This window comes from Populus nigra, chromosome 5 (assembly GCF_951802175.1).
Source record: "Populus nigra chromosome 5, ddPopNigr1.1, whole genome shotgun sequence".
Classification (NCBI taxonomy): Eukaryota; Viridiplantae; Streptophyta; class Magnoliopsida; order Malpighiales; family Salicaceae; genus Populus; species Populus nigra.
This window is the reverse complement of record NC_084856.1, coordinates 2,943,574-2,955,568: the sequence shown is the minus strand read 5'-3', so window position 1 is coordinate 2,955,568 and position 11,995 is coordinate 2,943,574. Positions and strand designations below refer to the sequence as shown.

At 33.2% G+C, this 11,995-nt stretch overlaps 1 protein-coding gene and 1 long non-coding RNA gene across 3 annotated transcripts; both read left to right on the top strand.

Moving 5' to 3' along the window:
- Positions 1 to 2,943: 2,943 nt before the first annotated feature.
- On the top strand, positions 2,944 to 6,516 carry LOC133694780 (uncharacterized). 2 transcript variants are annotated; one of them, XR_009842339.1, is made up of 5 exons: positions 2,944 to 4,179; positions 4,268 to 4,460; positions 4,828 to 5,797; positions 5,877 to 5,939; positions 6,119 to 6,516. XR_009842339.1 is itself a non-coding variant. In XM_062116474.1 (3 exons), exons 1-3 carry the CDS (start codon positions 3,775 to 3,777, stop codon positions 5,394 to 5,396), a joined length of 1,167 nt encoding a protein of 388 aa, XP_061972458.1. In that variant the 5' UTR covers positions 2,944 to 3,774; the 3' UTR covers positions 5,397 to 6,516. The 2 variants fall into 2 exon arrangements, 1 of the variants encoding a protein (XP_061972458.1); XM_062116474.1 differs by having other exon boundaries at positions 4,828 to 6,516.
- A 3,861-nt stretch (positions 6,517 to 10,377) lies between these two features.
- LOC133693344 (uncharacterized) lies at positions 10,378 to 11,183 on the top strand. Its single transcript, XR_009842113.1, has 2 exons — positions 10,378 to 10,756; positions 10,853 to 11,183. It is a non-coding gene; the product is annotated as an uncharacterized LOC133693344 (long non-coding RNA).
- Positions 11,184 to 11,995: the final 812 nt, after the last annotated feature.

Genomic DNA, 11,995 nt, shown 5'->3' with positions numbered 1-11,995 from the left:
TGGACTTTGAAATGAATTGTAGCATATAGAATTATATGGTTATTACATCTTACAGTCGCAATTTAGCATAAGAGGACTTGAATTTCAGTTCAATTTTGCTAAGCTAATATATTGCAATGTGATGCACACGGGAGTAGAATAATGATACTTGTTACAGGACAAAACTATTATAATTATAAAAAGACATTTAAAATATTTAATTTTAATTCATTAAAATCTTCACTTATCAAAAAGTTATCACAACTCTTTATATATATATAAAAAAAAAAAACTCTAATAATACTGAATAGAAAAAATAAATTAGAAAAGCTATTCCTTAAGATAAGAAAAAAACTGTAAAAACATAATAATACTAAAAAGAAAAGTAAAATTAGGAAAATATAAATTAACTAAGGAAAATACTCATTTTCATATAAAAAAAAACTCATGCATTAGAGTTTTCAAGTTAGAAGAAACTCTTTCTTGAGTTTAGACCTCCATCGAAAAGGGTCATCCACCACAAATAATTTTTATATGTAGTTTATTCTATCATAGATCCCTAGCATCTCTGTGTGGGTCATCTTATGATGAATTTCTAACACAATATCTTTGTGTGAGCAACACTATTCTAGATCCTTAACTCAATATTTTTATGCAAGTTGCTTCATTAAGAATTTTACTATTAGGATTTCCGATAACAACAATTGACATAGATACAAATAACACATTATTAATGAGACATCTTTTTCAAGAGAGAACCTCCTCTTCTCCCTTACACGGGCACGTCTAATTTTATAACATTTTCCAGCTATGATTATTTAACAACTAACCATTAAAAATTAGTGAGCTTCAATATACATCTTGTACAACCTCCAACCAAAACCATCGGTAATCTTTGTGTCCTAATATTAATTGTTGTAACTAATAGTGAAGGATAATGAGGTTCATTACAAGTCAAAACCGTTAAAAATCAAGAACATCAAACTATGAGGAGGCAATAAGAATATTTAATTCTTGTTAAAAACTAGGTTGAAAATGTTTATTCTGTTTTTTTTTTCTCCTAAAGATGACGAGCCATTATAAAAAAAATACTCTTATAGCGCAACTACAGGACATGCACAAGTCATTGGCTTTCAAATTAAATCTCATGGGACAATAGCTCAGAGGAAAGATCATCAAAACTCATTGATTTGGCATGCAATAGCACTTATATATATATATATATATATTATACACATAGAGAGAGAGAGAGAGGATGAATACGAGGAATTCAAACCACTAAAAACATGATGAATTAAGTCATCATCCTTTATAGGTTACCCGACTACAGCCAGTTGATCTGCCCATAACTTTTCATCCTGAAGATTGTATGAACACAATGTAGCAATTGATGCCTACACTAGTATCTACATGTTTCATTCATATAATTATAAAATCTATATGATAAAGTTTTAAATACAAGGAAAGAACTGATAAGGGTGACAATACATTAGCTATAGACAAATTCTAAATAAAGAGATACAATCATGAAAGGAAACTATGTGTCCGCTAGAGAGAAACCAACCAAAATATATGTCTGTTGGAGAGCTCCAATCTTTGAGTTGTCTTGTTTAACACCTAAAGTCCATGATAAACTGAAGTTCTTAGTCTGTTGACTTTGTTCAATTTAAGAAAGCTAAAAATTCAAAGTGTAAATAAAAAAACTCTTGCATATATATATTTAAATAAATTGATAATTATCTATATTTATTAAAAAAACAGTTAATAAAAACTAAAAAAAATCAAGAGATGAATTTGATTTACTTCTTTTATGCATGTTTGCTAAACAACTTAATTTAAATTATCATAAAATTCATGATTAGAAAGATAATATAATTCCATCTGTCCTTTGTACAAAATTATCTATCAACTACAAACCCAATTAGTGTTATGGCTGCCAGACCGACATTCAGGATAGAAAACTCAGTGGAACCGTTTGTTTTTACGATAGAAACTATTTTTTCAAAAATAATAATTTTTTTTACTTAAAAATAATTTTTGAAGTGTTTTTGAATTATTTTGATATTATAATATTAAAAATAAATATTAAATAAAAAAAATATTATTTTAATATGTTTCAGGATAAAAAATATTTTAAAAATAATTAATACCACAATACCATTCATTACCAAATAATTTACCCAATGAACCTCTATCGTGTATTACAAGATTAACTTGCTAAAACACCCCCCCTCCCTCCCGGTTCTCTTGCTAAACGACATCCCATTAACCCTGTCTTTCCGATATTACAAGATTAACCCACGGTCCAATCCAAACATCATCGTAACCGTAATTACTCAACAGTAACATTAATTCTGTTCCCCACGAATCACGTCATCGAAATCTCCACACCTGATGTTTTAACCAAATAACCGTATCGTGTATTTTGCGTGCATGAAATGACTATAATATCAACTTGTCTTTTAGTTTCCTGCTCTTAAATTTTTGGCCTTGGTTCCTTTCTACTTCGGGGCATTTTAGTCAATCAAGTACCCAACGACCGGTATTCGGTTTCACCACAGCCACAAGCAATTTCGAATAATGAACACTCAACCAACCAAGAAAGTAACTACAAATAATCTAATGACCACTGAGCCCTTCTGTCCACTAGCCACCTCGTCTAAATACCGTCCTCCAGTAGATTCCAAAACATCAATTTATAAAGGTCATTTTCGTCAAACCAAAAAATTGACACGGTGAATTAAGCCAAGATGGTAGTTTCACCCACTGCCACCATGAGGATCAGTCTATTCCCAAAAGACCTCCATATCCACGAGAAGGGAACCACCCTAAGGTACCAAATTTGTCCTTTCAGAAAAAGAACAGGGACATCTTAGGAAACTAAAACAATGTGACCCGTCTATAATTACAAAGCCCAGAACGTGCTGTTGTTTAAAAAGCACAACCTGCAGTGATTCTTTCCATGCAGATTACATTTAAATGCCATGTAGGAACGCACGTGGCAGATCAATCCCAGTCAGCAATCCTTCCTCTTTAAAACACACGCTCCTGGCCTCTGCTCTTTATCCTCTCTCTCGCCAAATCAAGATCACCACACAACTGAAAGCTCTCATTTCCATCGCTCTCTTTTCTTTTTGTGTATGGTTTAGGTCTTGTCGCCGGAGGTCATCTTTTCGCCGGCAAGTTGAATCTATTAACCGGTAAATGGAGGATTCGGCTACTGATTGTAGGCGTTTGTTCAATTTCCAAAGTGAAAGGGTGACGTTATCTTGCCGTCGAGTATTTCGGGAACTTTAACAGTTTTTTTCTAGAAATCCAAAACAAAAGCGACTTGTACTTAGCAGAGTTTAGAAGTTATTCCATGCTTTGTCTCGCAAATCAGAGTCAAATATAATACTATTGCTTTGTAATAATTAGAATCTCTGGAGGAGGTCTCAACACTTTAGAGTCCCTCCAAATTAGAAAAAAGTTGGTAAACGCAGCAAATTCCTGGGTTTCTGTGTCGTTTTGATCTGCTGATCTTATTCTGTGTGGAGTAATCAATGCTTCTGCTGCTTCATTTAATCGATGTGTAGAGTAGAGAGTTTTACAGTTCAACTAACTTTTTTTTAAGGATTTCTCTTGAATTTCTTCGTTTCTCACTCTGTCTTGAGAGCGAAGATATTTTAGGTTTTTTTTTCGAGGTTTCTGTGCACTCTGTTGGCAGAAATTAATAATTCAATAATGGAGGAGAGAATTTGATTGGATTGAGGAGTTTTTTTTTTTTTTCTTCTGGTGTTGTTGATCACTGCGATCATGCCTTTTCCAATGAAGATTCAGCCGATCGATTATCAAACACTCGATGAACCAGTGGCTCACCAGTTGGAGTCAGTAAAGCCGGTGGGGAAATCACGATTGAAGCGACTGTTTGAGAGGCAGTTCCTGAGAAATTCAGCTGCTGAAAAGGTCGGTGCCATCGAGGAGTCGCATTTGAAGGACGGCTGTAACGAGTTCGAGCCGAGTTCTGTGTGCTTGGCGAAAATGGTGCAGAACTTCATCGAGGATAGCAACGAGAAGCAACCATCAGTTAGGTGTAACCGTAATCGCTGCAACTGCTTCAACGGAAATTGTAACGACAGTTCTGAAGATGAATTTGACTCGTTTGGTGGTTTTGGCGATTCTAATCTTTCCTCCTCTGTTGAAGCAATTGAAATTCTAAAGGTAATTAAATCAATTGCGTTGGAATTGAATTTTTTTCTTCTTGTTTTTGGTTTTGGAATTGTGCAAGTGATAGGGTTTTTATGGGCAGAGTTTGGTGCTGTGTGCAAGTGTTTGTGAGAGGAATTTGCTGGCGGATACAGCGAGGGTTGTTGATAAGAACAAGATGTGTAAGCGAAAAGATGATGTTTGGAGGAAGATCGTTGTTGATGGTCTGTTGGGTCTTGGATATGACGCTTCTATCTGCAAATCTCGCTGGGAAAAAGCCCCCTCCTATCCCGCCGGTACTTTCTCTCTCTCAAATGGATAAACCGTGTTTGTGTCTGTTTCCTAAATTGCGCAAAATATCCTTTTATATTCTGTTTGGTTCCTGGAAAAGGATAATTAACTAAAACCCAGAAAGAAAAAGAACCATTTTTATATCATATTTCGGAAACAAGTAAAATCATTGAACCCAAAATTCTCACTAGTTTAGGAATATCTTCATTTTCTGTTTGGTTCATCAGACAATGAGCGGAAAATTTTAAATCCCTTATTTGCTGGGAGAATACGGGGAAGAAGAGCTGTGATTACATTTCAATGTGAATTGTGATCAGAACACCTACATGCAATCAATTATGGGAAATAATGTATAGTTTGTTTCGAATACAGGGGAATATGAATACATAGATGTGATCATCGCAGGCGAGAGGCTGCTAATCGACGTTGATTTCAGATCAGAATTTGAGATAGCTCGATCAACCAAGACTTACAAATCTCTTCTCCAAACGCTACCTTACATTTTCGTAGGTAAAGCTGATCGTCTCCAGAAGATTATTGCCATTGTATCGGATGCAGCAAAGCAGAGCCTTAAGAAGAAGGGCATGCCCATTCCGCCATGGAGAAAAGCTGAGTACATCAAAGCTAAGTGGCTTTCTCCTCACCCGCGAACCACACCTCCTCTTAGCTCAAAAGAAACATATCCTAAACCGGAAAAGGAGCAAACTTTGGTTCAAAATGGGATTGCGGAGATTGAACGGAGTTGCCAAGAGAAGAATTCAGTGGAGGATGATGCTGAGATGGGCGAGTCTGTGTTTGCTTTGTCATCTGAAGGTTCCGTAGCAGAAGAGGAGGTTATAGCGGTGAAAGAATGGAAGCCACCTGATGTTAAGCCCAAAAGTTTACAAATTGGGATTAAGATGGTGACCGGTTTGGCCTCTGTTATCGAAGATGAGCCTTGAAATTTTGACCCCCCTCCCTTTTTTTCCTTTTTTTTTTTTTGACATTGAAGAACAGATTATATGATCCTATATGTTTTAACCGATCAAACCAAAACCCCTTCTACTTTTTGTGTAAGGGTGTGATTTTACTACTAATATAATAAAACTCTTTACTGTAAGAAGAATGGCTAATACAAATGACATAATTTCCTGAGTTTTTTTTGTTAATCCTCTCCCTGTTTCTAAGCTCCTTATTTAGAGTATAGTGTTTATATATATATGTATATATATCAGATGAGGTTCAATTGATTTTATATTTTGTTCCCATCCATTGTCGGTTCTCTTGTAATCTTCTTCAAGTTCTCACAGAAAAGGGGATCTTTACTCCAGTGCAATAAAAAAAAAGTAACAAGAGAAAAAGGGTAATCTCCCTTTTTTATTTCTCTTTTTTTCAATCCGTCATATGTTATCTATTGGTGATTTTGTATGTTTTTCTTGAAGGCAAGCAGAACAGAATTTGATGACGAAGAGAGAATAGACTCGTGCTTTCTCGAGCTGCGTGAGGTGAGGACTGAAAGAAAACCATTTTTAATAGCCCAGCCACATGGCTCTCTGTTTTCTTATTCAATGTTTTTATTTTATTTACTCTAATTATTCTTGTATTCTTGAGCAATGAAGCTCTTCTTTTGAATTAGATATTCTGATTAGTTCGTGACAGTTTATTAGTCTCATTCATATCACAGTAGTTGCTTGTTGTGGAATCTCGGCCGAGAGGAGAGCAATTGGTCATGGGTGGTTGGTATTTTTCTTTGCCGTGTGGGCTTGGTAAATGAGTTGGTTACTCCACTACCCTTTTGACCATACAAGCGCTCTCGACTCTTTTTATTCTCTATGGTTTGATGATCAGTGTTCGATGATCTAGACGAGGATTAAGAGGAGAAGGGCTGAAGACTTGCAGGTTTGTAACTAGGATTGGATTTGGTTATTTTCAACTATCAAGGTCAATGTATAATATTTTGCCTTCATATCTACGAATTTAGCATCTGTGTGACGATGCATTGCGACTATACTACAGCCTGCTTGATTGGTTTGTGGATTGGATTGGTTCCGTTTGGAATAGGAGAAAATGAATTGCTTGCTATTTTTGTTTGGTCGTTTTTGTATATAATATGGTTACCGTTGCTTGTGAAGTGAACATTGCTCCTGGAGCCATGCGGGGATGCATGAGCTGGATCCTCAGAATGAATATGTTCTTGTCGTGCAAGCAGAGAGCTTAGATATATTTCATTATCCTTCATAAAAACTGTCTGTAATAAAAGATGTGGTCGGCCCAAAAGGCTTGTTTTGAATGCTGACGTGAATAGATTTTCCTTTCAAGAAGTTCACGAACACTTCAAATCTAATTATTATTTTTTTTGGTTTTACTAATTTTTGTGTTAAAACCCTCTTTTTAGCCAGAAGGAAACATGATTTATGCTGTGTGTGCCTGAAGAAACATTGACAAATCAAACAGTCTTCTAGTGCAGAGTCACCAAATGAAAGTGGCTTGTGACGGCAGACAGTGGTGCTTTGAACTTTGAAGTACTTAAATTTCAAGAGGCTGACTAATGTACCCTCATCCGTTGTCGGATACTGTAGTTGGGAAGGCGAAAGTAAATCCTTTTGTAAGAATTGTCAGTTTCACCTCGTAATTACCTTGACTAATGAACTTCAAACCTTTTCCTTTTTCTACTTTTTTTAAGCAAGACAGTAAAAACAATTTCTTTCCCATCGCAAAGAATCGACTCCCACGAGGGCTGCTGAATTTGAATCGCTAGTCCAGTGCAACTTGCCTTGGCTGTACGCAATATGGTTCGCCCGTGCTTGGGAGCATAGAGATTAGTTAAAATTTATTTATTTTTTATTTTTTTATAGTTTTGATGTGATGAGGTTAAAAATAAATTTTAAAAAATAAAAAAATAATTATTTCAATATTTTTTTTTTAAAAAAATAAAATATAAGAGTTAGTAACACCTAAACTAGTGGTTCAAAAGGGGGTAAAAAAGGGGTAAATTAAGCAGAACCACATGCGCAGGCTTGAGCATGAAACAGGTGATGGAATTAATGCATATATTATATATAATAATTAACTTTTCTAAAGTAATATATGTTTCTAAAATAAATAATCGGTCTCACATAAGCATTAAAAATAAATACGATTAACCGATTTTAGTAAATAACAAAATAATCTTGATAAATAACAAAATTATTAATTAACTGGAACAATAACGATGATAGGCATGTTAAAATCACTAATCTTGATTTTCTTTAATAGCAGTCATCAATATATAAAGAATTCATTTACACGTGAGAGTTTTATGCAGTTTCTATAATTTTTTTGTCTCTATATTTCAATTCTAACCTAACTAGTCATGCATTGGGTTTAATTTTCTGTTTACAAATATTACATATTAATTCTCAAGTCAATTAAGAATCAAAAGAAAATTATTTAAATGGTGAAAATAGTATATGTAATTATGATTTTAAGAACGGTAAAGTAACGCACCTTGTAGTTTTTACGATGATATATACATCTGTTTTTGACATAAATAATTAAGTAATAACTTAAAGGATATGAGGAATTTACTGTTCATTCACATCCAATACACTATGAATTACAACAGTAATTTACAGTGCATTTTTTTTTATATAAATATTATTTTAATGTATTTCTGAATAAAAAATACTATAAAATATAACTACTATCGTATTTTTAAATGTTCAAAATAAAATATAACGGACACTGTTTTTTTGGATCACCCGCCTTACGAGTAAGATAATATAACTTTTAACACATGTTCCTGTTGGCTTTTTTTTAAAGTAGAAGAGGAAAGTTCAATCCATAACGTAGCTAGAACATAAATGGAAACATAATCTTATTATCCACTTCTACATTACGTACCAAATCTCATAAATGGAAACATAATATCATGTCCAAATGAAGGATTTGCAGCGAGCAAGCTGGCTATCATAAGGTCTATATCATACCTTTTTTTATTCCTACAGTATATTTACTAGTAATTTCTGAATGTAATGAGTGTCCCGTCCCTCCTTTAACCCTAGAAAACAGGTCCTTGTGAACTTTATTATAAATGTTGTCGACGTCTATCGTATTAGATGACTAATGCATATATGTGTTTATACATGGACCTGGCATCAGGCTCGTGGAAGAGCTGTCAATACGCAAGGAATACTATTCAAAAAAATAATCAATACAATTTAACATTTAAAACATTTTTAAACAGTCACCAGTAAAGACTAAATATAACTTCACCTTAAAATAATTCAATAAAAATAGAATGGTAAAATATTAAGAAAGTAAAAGGTTTAATACAAAAGCAAAATAAATCAAACATCATCTTTATTATTAACATAGAATTAGGATATTGACCTTGCGATGGTATTTAAAAAAAATTATTAATTAAACATTTCAATAAATAATTATTTTCACTAAACTCAATATCACTATTAAGTCAAAATTTAAGCGAGAAATTCAAGATAAATTTAGATTCATTCATGATGAGATAAAATTTGTTTCAATTTGATATATTTTTTAAAATGATATGAGATATAATTACAATTAAGACTACATCAGAATAAATAATTATGCATCTAATCATTTAAATTTTTAGTTTGAGGTATATTTTTAACAATTTCATGTATTTAACCACTTAAGATCCAGTTGTTTTACATCCATTAGAATCCGACTAACCCTTTTACTTTAATAGGATTAAGGGAAACCTCGATGCATTAATTCATCCAGTAAATTATTAATGCCATGCTAGGTGAATCAATTAGAGTAATAAATTAGTAATCAGTGCAGTTTTAATTAATAGAAGATTGAATATTACAAAAAAGAGTACCAGAGTTGACTGGTTCGTGTCGGTGGTGCGAAGGATACGAGAGTTTCACATCACGTCACGTCTCTGATATATATCATCCACATACCGGTGCTGCTCGCTCGTGCTATGAATGCATTTTCTGTCACTCTTTTTGGACCACCTCCACCGGAAAAAGAAAAGTTATCATCACACTATTCTCATTGCATTTTCTGTTCGGTTCTAGGAAATACCTACCTTTTAACTTTTCACACGTGTTCCTGTTGGCTTTTTTGGTTTCCAGCGCATTTTTTTAAGAAATATATATATATATATATATATATATATATATATATATATATATATATATAAACTTATTTCTATTTAGAATAACGTTCCATTTCAAAAAATATTCAATGAACAGAGAAAAAAATAAAAAAAATCTTTAGAAATACTTTGAAGTTATTACCGATACCATAAAAAATCTAACAAGAATTCAACTATACTAAAAAAATAATCAATAATGATATAAGTAGTTCTGGCTTGTTGTCAAAGATAGGTGGGTCATCCTTTATCTTGGGTTATTCAATTAATATTTTTAATTAAATATGTTAATTTTTTAAAAACATTGTTCCTACTGGCATGCATTTTAAAATCTGAATAAAAACCAACCAAAAACTTTAATATCTGCTGTCGTTTCATGCTATTTTTGTACAATGGTATATATAATGCATATGATATGCTACTTGCCAGTGATGTGGGGTTGACATCTATACGTTCCCAAAACTAACCAATATAGAAGTGGGAAATATATAGAGCTATATATTAATTATATAGTTATCTTTGAGTTATTTTTATGTCCATGAGTCAATTAACAATAAATTTAGAGTATTTAATGTTTTTTTCAAATATTTAGCTTATAATTAATTAATATTCTTGCAAAAATGAGAGGGGGGAAATCTCTCGTTCAAATCCCACCTTTATCAATTCGTTGCCCATAAAAAAATATACAGACATGATTAAGCAATAAAAAATCAAAATTTAGATCACAAAGGTGTACTGGACTGTGCGAATCAAGATAGTTTTATCGGGTGATGATCCTTCCGGATCATGTTTAGATGGAAAAAGTACTTCCATCTCAAGGCCCAATTTAGTCATCCATCTATTCGGAGGATGAAAGAGTACTAGATTTCTTTTGATGGCTGACAATTGACAGAAGGGAAGCACTGTTACTTTAAGAATCTGAATCCAAGCTCTCGCTATTTCTTGCAGCCCAAGGTAGCTCCAAAGTAGGGAATATTAATTGCTTGTACGAGAGGATGGCCGGCTTGAAAATCCATGGCCACCGAATATACATACAGAGACACCCTTTATAAAATGCAGATTTGATGATTCCGAGTCTTAGTTGAAGCATTTAAGCAATCCAAAGAATAGATGCTAATTCCTTCAGCTTTACAACGGTACCGAGGACGGACGGCCGGCCTGGCCAAGATCGATTGATTAAAGACTTTGTCGAGGAACTGGGTATTGTTTTTTCCCTCAGCTAAACTGCAAATTTCTTCATTGATAAATAGCCCATTAATCTTGAGCATCCAATCTCTCCATGTTTAAATTAAGCAGATAAGCAAGAAAATAAATGAAAATAATACACATGTGCCCTGAGAAGGATATGGCAAGGTCAAACCCTGGAGAGCACCCCCAAGATCCGTGAGAGGCATCCCAGCAAAAGGAAAGGAGCCAAAGAAATAGTAGGTAATCATAAAAAAACGCTCTATTCTCTTTTAATTCCCTGTTAGGCAAAAGTTGGTTCATCCTCAAAGAGCCAAGCCTTGACCTCCCACCTAGAAAAACCATCTACCACTATCTTTACCTTCTTTCTTTTCCTTTCAAATCATGGCAGATTTGTTGTAATTTTTCAAATTTGAATAAAGGGATCTAACAAATAAAGCAAGTATTTAAAGTTTATTTAGTATTATGATAGTGATTGTTTTTAATATATTTTTTATTCAGAAATATTATTTATATTAGTGAATAAAATAAAAAAAAATATTTTAAAAAAATTGAAAATTTCAAAAACACGCTGCCGGCTGCCAAAGACGTTATTAAACAGTAAAAGAAACCCAGCCATCAATTTTGACGTTGCTTGATGGAGAACCTTTCAGAACTCTTAAAGGCTTAAAGCTACGCTTCCTCCTCCATGAAAAGTCATGATCTAAATTGTGGTTCTGGTGGTGCCATTATTTTTTCTTCGTTCCAGGGGAAGCCAGTCATTTCAAAGGCTATTTCGGGAAATCACTGTCGCTGCTGGTTAATTAGGAGAATTATAAAATTAAATTAATTGATAAAAAATGTCATTGAACTTATTTTTAATATTAATAGTTTTCATTGATCATTCTACATCTCAAAAATAATATTTATTTGTCTTAAATTTTTGCAAGAAATCTATAACAATCAATTATCAAACACTGTTTTTGGCTCCCATTACAATAAGCAAGTCTTGACAAGAAGAAATAATTAAATATTTGTAGCATATTACTTCTTTTTATTTATTTGGGGTTTTAATTTATTTAGCTAGATATGATAAAATAAATAAAAAGAGAAAGTGTGGAAGGTTAGAGAAGGTGGGAGGATAAGAAGGAAACAAACTATACAGAGGGTTATAAATAAAGGGACCCATAACAAAATCAGGGAGAGGAGGTGTGTCCAAAAAAAAAAAGTGAGAGCAAAAATTTGAGGAAAGAAAAAACTTGGTAGAAAAAAAAG